Source organism: Ictalurus furcatus, chromosome 25, assembly GCF_023375685.1.
Source record: "Ictalurus furcatus strain D&B chromosome 25, Billie_1.0, whole genome shotgun sequence".
NCBI classification, from domain to species: domain Eukaryota; kingdom Metazoa; phylum Chordata; class Actinopteri; order Siluriformes; family Ictaluridae; genus Ictalurus; species Ictalurus furcatus.
This window is the reverse complement of record NC_071279.1, coordinates 1,672,501-1,692,781: the sequence shown is the minus strand read 5'-3', so window position 1 is coordinate 1,692,781 and position 20,281 is coordinate 1,672,501. Positions and strand designations below refer to the sequence as shown.

Genomic DNA, 20,281 nt, shown 5'->3' with positions numbered 1-20,281 from the left:
ACAGTCTCTACTGCTGCATGTAAGAGTTGAAATAAATATTTTTATTCATTTTTTTTTTAAAACTAAGAACAATGTTCACAGTTACAAGTACATGGGTAGGTATATATGTGGAGGTCTGAAAAATTCCATCAAACGTCCTTATGGCTGAATTCTGGAAAACGGGTCTTGTTTTGACCAAAATTGTATTTTGGAAAACATAAATATATCTGACTACTTTCTAACATTACCTTGGTGTGTACCGGCAAAGTTCAGCTTGCCACTGTAGTGGTAAAAATAGTCAGTCCGCCTAAAGGTGTCTAAAGCCTTACTATTTCAAAACGATTTGATCTTGTTGTGGGATATCGACATGTAATAGCAAAATGAACATAAAAAAAACCCCCCAATGCTGTTTGTAATCATATAATAGAGGAGTGCTTAGACATTCTGTACAGATGATAGTGGACATCGTTGACTTAAATGTTTGAATGAAATGTTTAAGTGACCTAATGAAAACATTAGTAACAAGAACAGAACACTCAATCTGGGATTTCACTGATTTCACCGCCAGTGTTAGGACACAGCAATCAGTTGATTGACGAGACAAAGATGAGACTCATGTTTAAATGCCGCTAGTGACTTTTACCTCAGGGTGAATGACGTGGATGATGCTGATAATCAAAGTGATAATCACATTTCCCATTTTGCCATGAGTCGATCAGGTATAAGTGTAGAGCTAGGCAAGGAATCTTTCAGTGCATGTAGAATAGAATCCGTAAATGCAAATTTCTCCATTGTTTTTCTGGGTAAAATGCTCCAGACTTTAAAACACGTTGGTTCATTTTGGTTAAAATACATGCAGAAGGAGGCGGGCACAGTGGCTTAGTGGTTAGCATGCTTGCCTCGTACCTCCAACGGTGGGGGGTTCCTGTCTCTGCCCTATGTGTGCGGAACTTGCATGGTTTCCCCGTGCTTCAGGGGCCTCCTCCAGGTACTCCAGTCCACAGATATGTATTGTAGGCTGATTTGCCATTTCCAGATTGTTCGTAGTGTGTGAATGTGTGTGATTGCACCCCATCCAGGTCGTCCTCTGCCTCGTGCCCCAAGTTCCCTGGGATGGGCTTCAGGCTCGTCGTGACCCTGTGTAGGATACGCGGTACAGAAAATGGATGGATGGATGGATGGATGGACATGCAAAAGGAGAATATATTTCAGTCCAGGAAAACCTGTAGTTTTCAGAAATATACACACTACACACTCCTGTTAAAATTGCCGGTTCTTGTGATGAAACCAAGATAAATCATGTCAGGATTTTCCCACCTTTAATGTGATATACATATATTTAGCAACCCACAAAATTCAACTGATAATAATCTCTCTGCGTAAGTGTTCACACCTTTTTATAACGGGCCGCGTGACTGTGCTCACAGTTAACCAAACACGTTCAAACTCATGTACAAAAGCAATTATTATACACTTGTCCTCAATGAAGTGATTCTGGTTAACCCCCATAATAAAGATCAGTTCTTTCAGAGGATTTTCTTGACATATGAAGCACCACCATACATATTTGCCCAAGTACAAGTCGTATGAAATTGGGACTTGTGTTGAAAACAATGCCTCCAATTTCCCACCAGATGGCCTTATTGCTCATAGAATGGAGATGCAGCAGATCTCAGGGCCATGCAGGCTCCATTTAGATGTGTGTGTTGTATAGTAATAAATAAATAAATCTCTGCATTGTCAGATGCAAGCATGTAAGCTCAGAAAAGCATGGTTAATTATATTTGATTTAGTGTCAGACCCTGGCCACCAGGATGAAGGAACATGAAGCGAATGGAACGCTTGGACATTTTGTGCTTTATATTCATGTAATGCAAGTCTTCCTGTTCTTCACAGTTATGGCTTGTACGCTAAATGTCAAACACCTTTTTTTTTTTTTTGTAAACTGTATCCAACCTGTTAGTAAATGAGCTGGATTATGCGAGTGGCAGTGTGTGGGAATGGCTGGGGCTTCGGTGTGCCATCAGTGGTCAGCGTGAGTGCCAGTCTGTGGTGGCACTGCCTGCTCTGCCCTATATGGCTGTGAATGGAGCAGTACGCACATATCGCGCAGTCAGCGGTGCTTCTCTCAGTCTACATCGCCAGGCTCTGCCACTACAGCCATGGCTGAAGGGGGAGAAGGGGAAGATGAGATCCAGTTCTTGCGAACTGTAAGTACAGAAACACGGTTCTGCTTCACCTGGGTCTGTTCGAACGCCTTTTAAAACGTGCCAGCGTTTATTTATTATTATTATTATTATTACTTAAATAAAAAGAAGAAGAAGAAAAATCAGATCAGCAAAAAAAAAAAAAAAAAACAGGCATCAGATTTGAGAGGTCGAGGACGATCGGCTTGATTCGCTTGGTTTTACGCACGTGCACGCGCGTTCCGCCGGTAATGTGTTTAAAGGTGGATTAGTACGCGGACTCGGGTGCGAGTTTTACGCGCATGTGACGCACCTGCTGTGGAAAGGTTGTGAATGCGAACGTGGGACGATGCGTCTGTAGGCTATATGCACACAAGAAACTTAATAAGACTTGCTTCTGAGGCTTGTTGGAAAGTTTGTTTTTTCTTTCTTTCCAATTCATCTCGCTTTGGGTTTGAATGCGAAAGAAATGCGTCCTATCTTTGGTCTCACGTTACCGTTCTGAAATTAGCCATGTAGAGTAAACCCAACTGAACCCCAGTTCACACTGCATCCACTGACCAAAGCGCGTTCAATCTATTGACTATTGATTCCACATGCTGTGGGTTTAGTTCCAAGCATATGTCTTTGATAAGTTCTAGTTCACTCAAGGCATTTTCTATTTCGGTTGTCCGACTGAGATGAATGACATTACATTAATGACATCGGCTCTCTGTAATCGATATGATATGAAGCAGAGAGCTAGACTCTAGACTCACCAAATGACTCTTCGTCGTTTGGTAGCCATGAAAAAAAAAAAAGAAAAGCTTTAATATGTATTCAGATGTGATTCATATCCGTAGTGATCACATCACATCAGTGACTACGTTTACACCGACAGCAGTAATCTAATTACTGACCTTACTCTGATTAAGATAATCATGTGATTAAGGTGTTTACATGTCTGTAATACACGTCCATAATGCGACTAAAACAGGAGTACTCCACCTGTCTTAATTCGATTAGAGCGTACCTAAAAATGGCTGTTCACATGGTAGTTTCTTAATCAGAGTATGGTCTTAATCGGATTAAGGGTGGATTATCGTTGTCCGTGTAAACGCAGCTAGTGTCACTCAGCCAATACATCTGTATATGGTAGTGTAGTTATAAAAGGCAGCTGCTGTAGAGTTAAGTCGGAGTTCTGTGTTGGAACTTCCTTGACTATTGTGCAGTGAAGAAATGTCATATTCATTCATATGTGATTTGATTTTCCACAACTGGCTGAGATTCCCTCTAAGTGTTTGGCACGCTTGCTTGCTGTACAAGCCCACAACACACAGGTTCCATGTTTCAGTGGCATGCTAACAATCTGACGGCACTGAAAATCTCGATAGAATTCCTGAGCGAACGGTGATTATCGTGGACACTGAACAACAAGGTCATAGTCAAAAGCACTCTCTATTTGTTTGGTTGAATGGGGGATTTCTCACATGTGCACGTGAGAGGGAAATACCTGGGCTGGGGTCGTATTTTTCCTCAGAGGATTTCTCTGAAAGAAATATAGTGGATCTCTGTGAAGATATTTGATCCTGTGTATAACATACAGCGCTACGGATGTTGCACATTTGCCTTGTGCAAGTAAACACTTGGGAGATAAATCAAGATTTGAAACCGATTTTTTTTTGGACGTAATATTTACTGCTTGTAGAAATTTTACGGCGTGCGTTTAGGATACGCGGCACGTGCATTGTAGTTGATTTGATCGAGTTTGATCAGCTGAATTGACTGTAGAATCATCCACAATGTTGTGTTAAAGGATTCTGACAGATTGTCGGAAGATCCTGCATGAGGCAGGTGTGCACAGTTTCACCATGCTGTTAAGGTGTTAAGGTGGGAAAGTTGGCAGTGAAGGGTATATACTCTCGACATGGAAGTACTCGAAGGGTATAAGCAGTTTGAACATTTGGATGAGTGTATAATACATCACATGTCTCTTGAGTACAATTGAGTGCAAAGCCAAGAAATTTGTTATTTGCCACTCATTTGAGCTATATAGGACGTTATTGTAGCACTGACCACTGGGTTCTGTGAGTCAGAGGTTTTTTAGATCAGTTTTTCTATGTGCATTTTTATTTATTTATTTATTTATTTATTTATTATAAATTGTGAGGGCATGATTAAAAACAAATACTTTGATCAAATTGGTGCAGGCAGGTCCTCTCAGCACCTCTGCTTGATCTTACCTTTAGAGTTTAGCTGTTGAAACATTATTAAACCTTAGAGTTTTGGGCATTACCAGTACAGAAGCACTAGGCTTATTTGGAGTTTATGTTGTTTTGGTAGCCCTATACATTCAAATAGAAGACTCTGGGGTTTAAATTTAGCCTCCTTTCCACCACACACACACCCACAGTTTTCTGGCATCAGCCCACACACGGGTCGTTGCATCAGCTAGCTCCAGTTCAATTTGCCTGGCCACTAAACATTTAAACTAAACCAATTCCTAGCGCAAATAAATAAATAAATAAATAAATAAATAAATAAATAAATAGGAGTAGCCAAAGTGTTTCCTTTGGGAAAAATTTGAATCCACCATAGATTTTTATTCAGCATACCGGACAGTTCTGTTTCAGACAGTGCACGGTTCCGTTAATTCCAAATCACCTATTGATAGGATGTAGAATACGAATACATAATGTGATCTTATGAATATGTATTCAATTATTTAGCTCGGAAATAAATTATATATGCACAGGATTAGTTATAGTAATAAATAATAAAAATTAGTTATGAATAGGACACATAACCTAAATTACACACAACCTAGAAATGCATCTCTGTATCAGTGAATGTTCTGTAAATAAACTTACTCTGACTGCATTCAGCTTGATGGAAATGTGTACACACAGTGTGCCCAGTGAGAGAGAAAGAAGTCTGCCTCCATAATTCTTTGAAGGGTTTTCCACTTCTTCTGGGCGGCTCTTAATAGCGGTACAGTGCATGATAAACCAGCCACACTGGTACTATTTTCTGTTTTGCTCTAGTCTCCTTGTAGCCCAAGGTGATCTTTTTTCACACCCCAGGAAGGTTTATTCTAAATCTACTATACATGTGCTCTCTCAGATGACTTTTACACTTTGGTGCTGAGTATTTTTGATGCGACACGAAACTGTCTCGATGGCTCTTGCTAGAGTATCTCAGATGTGTACCTGAAGACGAGACGAGCAGAATGACAGGTTCGTTTTCGAGCTATTCCTGCTTGTATGTGTGTGGTGGACACTCTGCGTCTCTCCGTTCACACACGATAAAAAGACAAGCTGCTGAGTGGAGATATGGAGAAATGTGGCTGTGATTAGGAGAGATGTCCAGGTAAAGGCTCAGGGCCAGTGATGAAATCCTACATTATGTGAGCAGACTGTGTCTTTGTACCACGTGATTCAGTGTTCCCCAGGGCTTCTGACCTTTTCCAGCTGTATGTGTTGAATTTAGTGTCTTTTGCGTTGATTAAAAACAGAGTCTGACGTCACTGCCTTGGCATGATCCCTGCCATGGGTTTTGGTCCTGAAGGTTTTGGAACCATCTGTGCTGAAGGACAAAATGTCTTCTTCCATCCATCATGTTCATTATTGTGGAATCAAGGTTTAATATGTACCTTCCTTTGGATTAAGATCGGCGTTTGCATGCATCAACGGACCCTTTTGAGCTGTTAATCGATGCTGGAAAATGTAGCTGTTCTGTATTTTCAGCAATTAACTTGTTACAGGATGTTCCACAGAGATATTCAATTATTTTAGCTCTTTCGTGAGAAAAAAAAAACAGGGCTACATTCGGTCTTGTAAAATGCAGGGTATTTTCTGCATTTGATTGCGTGCTGCTTTATTTAGCCATAAAGCTCGTTCGGTTTATTTTCTCATGTTGCAAAGGATTAATGTGCCAGATATTAGATACTGTGTGTGGTCAGATCTGGGCCTGTGTTGACAGATTAACTGGCCACACAAGGGGGTGGCCAATGTCATTTCTACAGATCTAATATCTTACGGTTTCCCGTCATAAACAATCATTCCTGAACACAATACCGAAACCACACTTCTATGAATCTGAAATAAATAATCAATTCTGTAAAACGGTTACTCTACAAATACAGGAGAATCATCACTCACACGTTCAGATCGTCCTGTACGTCTTGCTTTATAGGTTTACCAACTACCGTGTGAACATTATGACTACCATATCATTTCATGTTTGATGTTTTTCCTCCACGAGTCAGAGAACCTATCATATCAGCACCTTCAGCCACGGAAGCCATTACTGTATTGAGACGTTTCGGTCAAAAAGTGAATTCAGAACATAATTTGTATTTGCATTCACAGTTCATTATTCCAGTGTGTGGAGTGTACATACAAAACCTTGGTTACTATCACCACTGCAGATGTACTAATCTGCACATGGATTTACAGTTCATAAAAATGTTATCAGGAGGCATATTGGTGTAGTGTGTAGTGTGTAGCGTTGCTGCCTCACAGCTCCAGGGTTCCAGGTTTGATCCTGAGCTCAGGTTACTGTCGGTGTTAAATTTTGCATTTTTTTTTCTATGTCTGCGAGGGTTTACTCTGGGTTCTCCATTTTCCTCCTACCTCCAAAGACATGCTGGTAGGTGGACTGGCTAGATTAAATTGCGCATACTTAAGAATGAGCATATGAATATGTGTGCACATGAAGCCCTGTGATGGATTGGCATGTTATCCGCGGTGTGTTCCCTCCTCACACCCAGTGTTTCCTGGATGCTGACCAGGATAAAGCCCTTACTGAAGTTAAATAAATTAAACAAACAAACAAACAAAAATGATCTCATGGTCATTTCATAGCTCTATATCCATACCCTGGGTCTAATATTGACATGCTGCTCGGTATCTTTCATTCGTCCGGAGCTTATCCTGGCAACACTGGGTGTGAGGTAAGAATCCATGTACGCACACATTCACACTCAGGAGCAATTTAGCATAGCCAGTCCACCTACTGACCTGTTTTTGGGAGGTGGGAAGAAAATTGGAGAACCTGGCGGAAACCCATGCAAACATGAGGATAACATGAGAAACTCCACACAGACAGTAACCCAAGCGCAGGATCGAATCCGAAACCCCGGATCTGCGAGACAACGTCGCTACACACCGCACCACTGTCTCACCCTTCTAAATATCTTGATTAACTGAACCAGGTGTGTTTGATTACAGCTGGAGCTAAGCACTTCAGGACACCTGGTATATAGCGTATTTTACTTTCGAACTTAGTTTTGTGCACATTGCGTAACATAGTAAGTTATGAATCTATTTGCTCAATACCTTCAGATGAAAGTACAGGTACAGTCGTATTCCCGTGTCAAACATTGTTCCTTGCATGCAGATTTGGATCACTCTGTTCGACGCAAACTGTTCCTAATGGGAAAAAAAAATCACGTTTTTTTCCATTCTTCCCCTGCCTGTGTCTGGCACGTCCATTTATCAGTGTCGATAGAGGTCGCTCAGCTGTGCTTGCGAGCCATTTTTCTTATTTCATGAGGCTGTTTTAAAGCAATATGCATGGAAAGTAAGCCTGGGAAAATCCAATTTGTAATATTGTTGGGCTGGTGAACCTCTGCGGTCTTATTTTCTCTACACTGTTTCAAGACTGCTGTGTCTATATTAAAATTTTTTTTTTTTTTACAATATGGCTTTTGCTGTGTCATTCACAGAGTGGAGATTAAAATCTCCCCATCGGCATGACTGAACATATTAGTGTAATGGCATTTTATGCATTGTATAATTTCCGCCTTTATGTCAAATCTGAAAGGATGGTCTCGGTTTAAGAGCTTGGAGGATCTTATCAGCAATTAAGTAAGCTGATTGATATGAGCTGGTGGGTGATGGCGTGGGGTTTGGCTACAGTAATGGGAATGCACTGTTATTGATTTAATATGGTAAGAGATATTGCCGTAGTATGTTTTAATCGTGTTAAATGATATCCTCAATTAAATAACCATAAGAAGAAAAAAAAATTCTAAATAATAACCTAAATAGATCTCTTGAAATTACTTATTGAGAGCAATCCCTTAAACAATACAACTAACCCCTAATATATACCTACCTAACGATGTAATAACAAATATATGATTACTGTATATAGCATTACTTTGTTGGTCTTTGGATTCCCCACCCCCCACCCAGGGCAGAGTGTTTTTATTCACAACATGTGGGAAGACTACAGTAAACAGAGGTGGCAGTGATTTATCTCGTTAATCTGTCAGACACAGCAGCCTGACCAGAGGTGTGCACTGGATGGTGGAAAATATGAGTTATTTACAGAGTAGGAAATCAGACCAATTCATTGTTTTCCTGGAATTATCTCGAGTCATGTACATTTAATGACAACCCTTAAAAGACACAGTCAATCCAGATTATCAGGACGCAAAAAAGGCAGTTTAAGGCTGAAATTAGACGTACATATGGTTCTTGGAAATATATTAAGCGCAAAGAATATGCTTAACCACATGTGATCAGGTAATGGTAGTATTTTCACGTCTTGGGTAGGATCACTTCACAGTTGTATGTCATACTGTTATGTGGCAAAGCAAGCTAAAAACCTCTAATGTGATACCACCTCTTATCACCTTGCCTGACATTTATGAGCACGGTCATTCTGAGATGTAGCATTTATATCTTACAGGGAGGTCTTGTAAGTTATGCCCAGAAGTAATAAACACCGCCATTTGTCCAATTCAGTTTTTCTGTTTAAGCTTCTGCTGTTTTGAGCATGTGCATACCGTGTATGTGAAAATAGCAAGCTTGAGGCAGATTTAGTATATTCACCTTTTCTCAAGTTCATGTCAGTGACAGGGGCTGGGTGGTGACTTGCGAGCTTGCTTGGTACAGCAACACATCAGACGCTCTCAGGTTACGGCCTCTCGAGGCATGCGCGCACCTGCTCATGTCCTTAAAGACATACCCTGAGGTGGGAGGAAGGAAGGGGGGGGGTCTTGAGGAGACCAGGGTTTCTCAGTCACACCTGCTTTTTAAACCCACAGGCATGACACTGGGAATGTGACAAGAGCTAGGGCTGACTACCAGCATGATAGCTTGGAGTGGCATAGAGTCTCAATGGCTGTGGATCTAAGGGAATTAAAGGCAGCAGGCTGGGGTCACCCTTAGGATGGACCTCCCCCCTTCTCTGGCACCTTATACACACCCCTCCCCATGACCCTATACATAGACTGTGATGCTGACTCTCAGCTCTCTAGCAGATGGCTCTGCTGCCATCCCCTGGATCACTTTGCCGCAGATTCACCAGATTCCTTGGCACAAGTTCCATTTAAGCAAGAAGATAGCGGGCTGGAGGTCCTTTCTAGATGTGGACCACTATAGCAATGGTTTTATAATGACAGATTTGCTTTTACTAGGACATGCAATGTCCTGTGTTTATTATTATAAATATTACATTACATTATATTATATTGCGTAAACATAGCCATGTTGTGTATAACTAAGCTGAGAGTCTTGAGGTATGGCAATTCCACTATATTAGTATTTTAATCTTTTTATTTTCCCAACCATAGATCCTGGTTTTTAAAGAGCTAGCAGGCTTTTGTCATGAATGAACTTAATTTAAAAAAAGGTTGGATTAAATTTGGATGTTTAAATGGTTCTAGATTTTCTTTTCTACAATGAAAACCAACTGATTTTCGGGAGCTACATAGAACCTTCCCCCACTTATCGAGGGACAAACTGAAGAACACTTTTGTGTATGAGATAGAGGACTTTTGTGTATTTGCTAAGAGTGTACGCTTGGTCAAATCCCAAGACTATGAAGAGAGAGAACTGGAGACATTGAGTGATTTGGCAGGGGGATTTCCACAAGGCTAAAATCTATGGAAGTATAATAGTGCCGAATGCCCTCAAGGCAAAATGGCAAGTTCAATTACATAAACTGAATGAAAACATATCGCAAGAACAATACTTGAATTTTTCTGCCCAGCAATTTGACACAAATTGAACAAAAAAAAAAAAACAACCCAAAAAACACGGATCAATGGTTGAATTAGTTTAGTCTGCAATTCATTGTGTTTGTATATTTGGATTGAAACAAAATTCCAGCATTCAAAATTCAATGCACACATATTCACCTTCCTAAAATACGGTTCCAGAATATTCAGGTGTTAAAATACCATCTTCATTATTCGTCAGGTAATATTTCAACACATTCTCTTTCAACCTCACAAATTCAGGTCTTAAAATTCCAAGTCTTCACATCCGGGTCTCACAGGAAGAGCAATGGATTGCCGATACTATTGTAACATGTTACTCTGGGCCGCCCCCTAGTGGTGAGATTGTGCAGACAAGCCACAAGAGAAGATGAACCTAGAATAAAGTCGGTGTGACGTTGGACGTTCGGTATTCACAGATAAGCAAATTAAGGGACTGTCTCTAAAGTTACATATTGGTATACATGTTTCTAACTTCAATAGCATTCGAAGGGAATGATTTGGTCATAAAACCACCTGTAAAGTGTTCATCTAGGGGTCAGCTATAACGCACACCTTTTTAATCAAAAATCTAAAAGGTGTGCGTCGTACCTGACGCCTACAGGAACACTTTCCAGTTGGTTGTGTGACTGTTAGCCATTCTCTTCAAATGCTATTGAGCTTTAAACTATGGTATATTTTGTGTATATGTCCATACGGTATAAAAACATCACAGTGTTTAGATATGATTTGACAGTTAATTTAATTAAAAATCAAAAATATAAAAGGTGTGCGTTATAGCTGACACCTAGATGAACACTGTACAGGTGGTTATATGACTGTAAGTCATTCCCTTCAAATGCTATTGAAGTTAGAAACGTGTATACCAATGTCGTATGTAACTTTAGAGACGGTCCCTTAATTTGCATATCTGCGAATATCGAACGTCCAACGTCACACCGACTTTATATCAGTCCACTAGGTTCATCTTCTCTTGTGGCTTGTCTGCACAATCCCACCACTAGGGGGCGGCCCAGAGTAACATGTTACAATAGTATCGGCAATCCATTGCTCTTCCTGTGAGACCCGGATGTGAAGACTTGAATTTTAAGACCTGAATTTGTGAGGTTGAAAGAGAATGTGTTGAAATATTACCTGACGAGTAATGAAGATGGTATTTTAACACCTGAATATTCTGGAACCGTATTTTAGGAAGGTGAATATGTGTGCATTGAATTTTGAATGCTGGAATTTTGTTTCAATCAAAATATACAAACCCAATGAATTGCAGAGGAAACTAATACAAGCACTGATATTGCTGTGTTTTTTGTTTGTTTGTTTGTTTGTTTGTTTGTTTGTTTTTGTTCAATTTGTGTCAAACTGCTGGGCAGAAAAATTCAAGTATTGTTCTTGCGTTATGTTTTCATTCAATTTATGTAATTGAACATGCCATTTTGCCTTGAGGGCATTCGGCACTATTATACTTCCATATAAAAATCAGTGCAGAGATAACAGTATGAAGGCTAACAAAGGTTTTTAGAAATGCTTTAAAAGTGTACAATTTTTCACACACTTACTTTTATTAAATCCCGTGAACCACTTGTTTCACTATGGATTTGTGTCCTGTGGGCTTTATTTCATATTCTGCTGAGTATGGAAAATGATGCATGCATAAATGATGGTTTTTAATTTCCCTTTCCCCGAAGGGATCGGAAAAGCTTCGTAAACATAATTCATTCTCCGTGCTCTGCAGTAGGAATAAGCTAATTGAGGTTTTCAGCATCATTGACTGTACATTACGCATGGCATGCGTCTCTTGAGTTCAGAGGTTTTTGATCAAACACCCAAAGATCAGCAGAGCTATTTATTAGCGCTTTTAAACCGGGTCCTGCTATGCTGTAGCGATAATCACTGGATTAACCAGGCATAAAATTAGCCAGAGAATGGCTGCAGTCCAATGCACAAATGTGATTAGTGTGGGAAAAACAGTTCACACATTGGTCTTTATGTATGTTTCGAAGAGTATGAATGTTTTTTACTCTTAATATTTTAATATTTGACCCATGCATCTCTTGGTATATGAACACCTGTACAGCTGTTCATCATGCAAGTATTCAAACAGTAAATCATGTGGTAGGAGCACAATGCATCCAATCAGCAGGTCAAGTGCCCAGGTTTGGTAATCCTGTACCCACTGAAGCCTTATATTCCTGCTCTTGGCGGATAAGAGTCTTCTGCTGTTTTAGCCCGTTTGCCTCAAGGTTCGGGGTGTCGCGCATTCTGGGTTGCTTTTCTGCTCATCATGGTTGTAAAGAGCGATTATTTGAGTAACTGCAGCTTTCCTTCCTGTCCTCTTCCTGCCTCCTTTGACTTTTCTTCTCAACAAGGCATTTCTGCCCACAGAGCTGCCGTTCATTGGATGATTTTTGTTTTCCCACACCATTCTCTGCAAACTCCAGAGACTACTGTGCCCCAGAATCCCTCGAGATTAGTATTTTTCTGAAATACTCAAAACAGCCTGTCTGGCACCAACAACCGTGCCACAGCCGAAGTCACTGAGAGGCCATTTCCCCCCATTTTGATGTTTGATGTGAGCATTAACTGCTGCTCTTGACAGAACTAAGCTCTTGGATTGCACTGATGCCACTCGATTGGCTGATTGGATAATTGCATGCATGAGCAGGTGTACAGGTGTTCCTATCCAGTGCAGCACTAATGATTATTAAACTAAAATGTTTCATCATTGCAAAAAGTCACAGAAGAGCTTCGTGGCTTTAAATATTCATGTCACCTCTCGGACCTTCTTGCTTGTCCTTATATCATGTTGATGGCCAAGGTGTATCTCATTTTGGGGGTTGAATTTTGAATGGTAACCTTTCTTAGGCAAGGTATGGTTATTACTCTTATAGTACAGAGCCATGGCAACCATCAGCTTGGATTAATGTGCTCAATGTGCTTGCATTACCAAATCAATAACCCTCTCTTGAGTGAAATTGTGCCATCGGCTGTAGTGATGGAGTCACTGTCTGCTACGATCCCACAGATGATTCCTCTTCCTCAGTGAAAACACTCGAGGGAATCTTGACTAGACACTGCAAGCTTCAGCAGCGTTGTAGCTGTGATATTTACTTTTTATTGTATAGCTCTTATTTGCTTCAGCAACAAGAAGGTATGTGACTGAATCCAGGACTTGGGAGCCAGTACAACTCTTTAAAAAATATACTTTCGTTTTAAAATCATTTGAATGATTGAATCCATGAAAAATTGCATTCCGCTATTCAAAATCTCAGCCAATAATATCTCTTTTTTTTTTTTTTTTTTTTTACAGTGGTTGCATTTGACTCGTTTTGCAGGGTTGAAAGTGACAGGGTTGAGTTATTTCGTTCCTCCCGAACACACACATCGACTTAAAATATATTAATTAATTAATTAATTAATTTGCGTAATTATAATTTTGGATAATAATATTTTATTATCTGTAATTTGGGTAACATAGTTGTACATTCAGAGTAACCTCGTCAGTCCGTAACACAATATCACTGAAAAGATCTTCAGGAGAAATCTTCGGGAAATTCAGATGAGACAACTTCCTGTTGAACATGTGACTTGTGGAATATTCCAGATCATTTTGTCGGGGTGAATGTATTCAGGTCATAGGGTTGAGTGAACACTGGGCAAAACTAAAAATATATATATATATATATATATTTACAACTTATGATGAGATGAGACATGCAAACAAGATATTTGCTGAATATTAAAAAAAAAAAAAAAAAAGTATAGTTACTGTTGCAGGTTTTATTAAGGTTTTAAATGATTGATCAGAGACATGCACATAAGATGTTTAAAAAGTTCTTTTACCTTTACATGCACGTTTGTAAATGGAACATCATTAGGACACACACGGCACCCAATCGTGGAGCATCTGTTCCTTTGCGTCCTCCTGATGTCTGTAGTGCACATATAAAGAGACATCTCAATTAATAATAATTGAATTTAATTAATAATATTTTAATAAATAAAAGGCCCTGGTCTGTTGCTGTAATCACTATTATTAATGTGGAGATTGTATTGTGGGGGTTTACAGCCTCTTGATTGTATGTACCGTATGTTGTTGTGTTGTATTTACAGTGCAGTGTATTTACAGTGCAGCCAGTGTCAGTGCTGGATAAATACAATAGCTCCTTCTTTGATAGTTTGTACGTATATTTCTTTAGCAATGAAATGCCTTCCATATTATCTAGTATTTTGACTGAAAGCTAGGTTGAGTTGAGCTCGATTTTCGGCTTAAAGTTTAAATCGAACGTTTGATTATTTGTATCTTATTGCCTTTTATTGTTAAAGATATTAAACCTGTACACTATAATTTGGTAAATGCCACCTGTTTTGTTATGTTCTATTTGGATATTGTTGCTGTTGCATGTTATGCTGTCACTGGTGTTTTTGAAAAGTTGATCAACGTGCCCCTTCCCCTCTCAGCGTCTCTGCACAGTCCTGCCACAGAGATCTGTCAGATTGTTCTTTCTTTTTTTATTATTATTATTATTTTGTGTTTTTTAAACGAGGTAGAATACTAAACTCTGCAGTCTGTGACCCTCTGGCACTGGAGTCTGACACCCCTAACTAATTACGTTTTCAAAGTTTTGCCTTTCAGATTGTTTAGACTAACCAGTTCCTCCACCTGTGTTCCTCCTTGGCAGGATGATGAAGTGGTGCTCCAGTGTGTCGCTGCTATTCAGAAGGAGAATCGTAAATTCTGCCTGTCTGCAGAGGGACTTGGAAATCGACTGTGTTACCTCGAGCCCACCTCAGAAGCTAAGGTATGATTGGCGAGATTCAGACGGTTTGTTCAATTAATCTGAATGATGATGACGAAGCATACCGATCACCAGACGCAGGACTCTTTGGTATCTCCTCTGAAAGAGTGAATTCGGAGAACGGTATTTTAGTGAATAATGACACGAATAAATCTCTTCTTCAGAATGCAGATTTCACATTTACTTTTTATATTCCGATTAAAATGAATGCAAATCTTAAAACCCTCATTATGAAACAGTGACATTTTTCTTGTAGCGTGACTGGATTAAGGGCAATTTTGTCAACCTGTTCAGAAACACCAGTGTTTTCTTCCTGATATATATCGGGGTAACGGGAAGAAATGTGTGTGGTGGAGAACCATGGCAACACCAACACATCTGAACCTTTTTTTTTTTTTTTTTTTTGCATCTAGAAACGCGAGAACAGAAGATAGCAGTTCATTTGCATAGCTATATATAAATACACTATGTTTAGCATTTTATAAAAAGAAGTCATTTTACTGTACTCGGCTTTTAAAAAAAATACATAGTCGTATAATCGTATTTAGAACTGTGGCCTGCGTGTAAATGTGCTCGATGGCCCTAGATTATTTTAACACCGAAGCCAAAAAAGCCTAAAAGAATTGTTTATACTGCATGACCCACATGAATTAGGTAAGGTACACCTGTATTCATGTACTTAGTAGATGATCTGCTCAGGTGGTCACATGCCCCAGTGCAAATGATTGGTCAAATTGGCTGGAATTAGTGCTTCTCTTAGTAAATATAATCTCATAAAGTCTAGTTTATTATTCAGTTATTCATTTTTAAAACATTAGTCAGTAACGATTCAGTCCATACAGTGAAACTAATAGGAAATGTGCTGATATGTATTTATAATATATATATATATATATATTCTGGGAACAATTCAATTCAGTTTTATTTGTGTAGCACTTTTAACAATGGGCATTGTCCCAGAAGAATATGGTTGTACATCAGCACTATACTAGCAAAAATGAAATAAAAACCGTAGAAAAGGATTTCTAGAGTACATGATAATCATCTTAGCGATTATTCTAAAATAGAGATGTCTAATAGAGTCTTTTGTGCTGTTGAATCTAATTTGAATTTCATATTCAGCTACCTGTAGTATACGAGTTAAATACTATGACCTCATACCTCTCTGTGTATCGCTCTCTCCGCAGTATGTTCCTCCTGACCTGTGCATCTGTAACTTTGTGCTGGAGCAGTCTCTGTCTGTGCGAGCCCTGCAGGAGATGCTGGCTAACACAGGCCCAAATGGGGAAGGTGTAAGTAGCCATATGTCACCTCGGTCACTGTTATAGCCATATGTGTAGAAATGCAAACAAGTTTATTTATGTAACGTAGCTCATATCGTACTGCCAGAGTGCTGTGACCAGTGACGTAGCCAGGAAATTCATTTCAGTCAGGGATGAGGTATTATAGTGAATAAAATCACTGTGATTTTGTACAATTAAAATGAGGAATGCAGCACGCTCAGGCATTTTGGGTGGAGGTCAGTGGAAGCTGTGATGGCACAAATTAGTTTTTTTTTAACAATCCTTTACGGACTAATTTACTGTCTTTTGATATTAATAACGTTGATAGATATCGAGATATTTATGACAGTTCCACTGAAAAATATCGTATATAAAATAACATGCTAGGAAATGGGGGGAAATGACATCTTAAAAAAAAAAAAAAAAAAAAAAAAAACAGATCTACCCTTTTTCTCCTCTTGCAGTAAACCTCCAGAACATCGCCAGCTATTGCTCAAGTACCCTATACTCGGAGTGTTGCTAGCTGGCTAGTAGCTTTCACAGAGAAATGGGAAAATGCATGATGCCGATTGGTTAATTCTTTGGTTTCTCACTATATTCGAACCTGTAACCCGTCTCTCTAGCTGTGCCTCTGCCTGCACCTTTTAGAAACTAATTCTGCTCAATTATTCCCTATTATGATGGTTGACTCTGCAGTCAAGTCAAAGTTTTTCATATCTGTTATAATATGACTGATCCCAGCTCACTCAAACAGTCTCTATTACTGTTCTATATTTCATTTAAAGATAGTGTATACAGTCCACTCGGAAAGTATCGGAACAGCAAGGCCAGTTCTTTAGTTTTTGCTGTCGAATTCTTTTGTGTTTGGTTTCGAGATCAAAAGATGAACATGAGACGATGGATCAGAAGTTCAGCTTTCATTTCCTGATGTTTACATCTAGATGTGTTGAACAACTTAGAACGTGGCACCTTTGGCGGCAGACCATCCGATTTTTAGGTGAGCAAACGTATAGGAACAGATAGTCTTAACGTAAATAAAACGTAAGATTTGCACATCCCAGCCGCTGACCTCACTGGACTGTTGCATTCGGAAAGCTGAAATTCTACTGTCTCATGTTCATCTTTTGATCTCAAACAATAATGTCTTCAATGTATTGAAAAATCTAAAGAATCGGCCTTGGCCTCCAGTACTTTCAGAGGGAATTATGTTCTCTTTGAAGCATTTAACTGTTCACTGCCAGGTTCATAGCAGGTACAGGAATTTTAAATGATTAAAGCAGCTTTACGTGCTGTCATCTGGCAGCACCCTACTCGTGTGATTTACATGCTGTAGTTGCATTAAAAAGATCACACCGATATCCTTTCAGCTGTAGTGCTGCTCACTTGTTTATGGCTACGGGTAAGTAATTATTCTTCATGATATATATTTAGCGCTGTCCACCCGTAAGTCTCCACAAACACTCTTCATTACTACTAATGTCCATGTTGATATCCGTTTGCAATGATGTTTAATTCTGAGCAAGGCTGTAAGAATGTATAAGTTACTAAGTTATAGGAGTTACCATATTACAAGTTCTATACAAGGTCTTGTATAGTTTTCCATACACCATACATCCCCACATGATCATCACCAGTTCCTCTCACTAACACCGCAAGTAAGGTCCTTACTATCATAAGGAACCCACTGCTGGTTATGATGGTATTGTACCTCACTCATTAGCTTATCTAAATCAAATCCCATGAACTACCAGAATGGCTTGATATGCAGTTCTACTGACTTTGTGCTTTTGCAGCAAATTCATGAAATCTGTTTTTATTAAATCAAAAAACAATTTTTGAAACATTTTTTTTATAAAATGTATCTGTTTTTCTTAAATGCTTCAAATACTGTTTCAGCAGTTCCCGACATATGGTCTATATATACCAATATCAATATATTGAGGTTTTTTTTTTTAGAGGATTTTGGTCAGCAGTCTCACTCAGTCACCTTCGATACTGAGGTTTTAAGCCACAAACCCTGACGATCCTGAAAAGATAGTTATCTTATATATATATATATATATTTTTTCAGACTGACGGAAATCTGATACTTAGGCTGATAATCTGCCGATGAGTGATAAATTAAAGGAAAAACCAACATAAAATCTTGTTCTGTCTTGATCCATTAAGTACGGTTTTGGGCTACCGTGAACCACCGGAATAGCTTCAGTGTATCTTGGCAAAGATTATACGACTGTACTATATCTGCAGCTGTACTGGAAGGATGAACACCTCTTATAGCTGTTTAATTGGGTTGAAACCTAGTGACTGTGAAGGCCATAGCGTACGATTTCCATGATTTTCACAGTCATCAAACTGTTGTTTAATTGATAAAACATGAGATACCAGAATACCAGTGGAGAGCTGGTCTAGCAAGTGGACAGGGAGGGAAAAACTCACAGAACATACTGTATAGACACAATAGTACTCCGAACGCTTCGTGTAATACAAGCATTATACAGTGTTGAATGCTGTCGTAGTCCTAGGGCCAGTAGGTATGATGACCGTGGTACTATGAGGGACTGGAACCATAAAGTTTAAGTGTGGGAAGCCTGGAACTAAATAAGCTTCCCAATGCGTGCTCAAACTCACAACAAACATTTTGCTCAGAACACTAGGTCTCACATAATGCCCTTTAAACAACACAAACACTGATACCAGTGGTTAGTTTGCCTAATTATATAAATTAGACAGTCATGGAATTTATAATCTCCTAGTAAGAGCACAATTTGCTCTGCTTGTCTGTGGCAGTTTGCGGTCCGTTAAAAATCCAGAAACCAACATTTTGTAGTATTTTGACCTGCTCTATCACTTTTATGATCTATATGATTATGTTATTTAATTGTATTTTTATTAAAAGAAAAAAAAGCCGCAGACGTGCCTGATCCACACACACTGTGAAGTCCCAGAACTCAGAACTCAGGCAGTCCAAATCTGAGAGGTGCCAGACCCGGTTTCATCATGATCTGGCACAAATGAAGTGCTGCATCAAACCATTCAGTGAGCCATCAAGCCCTGTGGATGGGGGCAGAATCATCCTGGAAGAGACCACTCCAATCCGGATAGAAGTGTTCCATCGTAGGATAAAGCTCATCACTCAGAGGAACTTTGTATTGATTTGCAGTGACTCTTCCTTAAGGGGGCCAAACCTTTGGCAACAAAATGCCCCTACAGCATAATATAGCGCCCAGTTTTTCCTTTAACGTGTCACTTGTCTGGTGTGTTCATGCTGAACCTTAATAGAGATTTTCTCTCGGTCTTAACATATGTTAATATTGGTATAATTGGTGCCGTAACAGACATTTTATGTTTGCGACTGTTGAAATGCTCTTTTGACTACAACATCACAAATCCAGTCTTAGCTTTGATGATCAATTTGGTATATGCATTTATTACTTTTATTAACTGTACATCTGTATTTTTTGTTCAACATGGCTAGAATCCTGATCATGAGCGATGGGTATGTTATGTCTACATATTTCCCCATATTTCGAAAATATGCACGAAGGCTAATAATAATAATAATAATTAAAAAAAAGAATAATAATAATAAAGAAATCCAAAATCAACTAACCTTCATGTGGTCCAGAACTGTCTCACCAAATAGCACCCTGTAAATCAGCAGCAGTTAATACTTCAATAGATTTTTTGTTTTGTTTTGTTTGTAGTATTTGGTAGAATCACAAGTAGTTATTGAGACACTAACCAAACTAATAAGTGACAAATCGGATTCGTTTCAGAGCACGAACACTCTCTTTTCACAGAAAAACAGACCATGGGGGCACCTCTGTACTGGTTGGAAAGGGCAGTTACAAAAAATTGGACACAAGCGCAATTGGCTAAAGCGAATTTTCCTATAATGAAAGTCTAGCAGTGAGAAATCAATGTGCAGAAGTAGGAAATTTTTCCAAAAAAGTGAAATGCTCTTGCTACAGCGCATTCTGCACAAAGTAATCTGGAGAGTACCTGCGCTACCCATCACCGTGGCCCTTAGGGGTTTACATGCTC

General features: G+C 39.2%; 1 protein-coding gene across 3 annotated transcripts in view; it reads left to right on the top strand.

The window, feature by feature from the left end:
* Positions 1–1,698: 1,698 nt before the first annotated feature.
* Positions 1,699–20,281, top strand: part of ryr3 (ryanodine receptor 3) — a 96,938-nt gene continuing 78,355 nt past the window's right edge. For 2 of the 3 annotated variants that reach the window (XM_053614560.1, XM_053614559.1), the window contains exons 1-3: positions 1,699–2,189; positions 14,835–14,954; positions 16,139–16,243. In XM_053614560.1, coding sequence (XP_053470535.1) covers positions 2,142–2,189; positions 14,835–14,954; positions 16,139–16,243 — 273 coding nt within the window. In that variant the 5' untranslated portion in view covers positions 1,699–2,141. Of the gene's footprint in view, positions 2,190–14,834; positions 14,955–16,138; positions 16,244–19,712; positions 19,734–20,281 lie in introns of all 3 variants that reach the window. The other variant, XM_053614561.1, reaches the window with a different exon arrangement.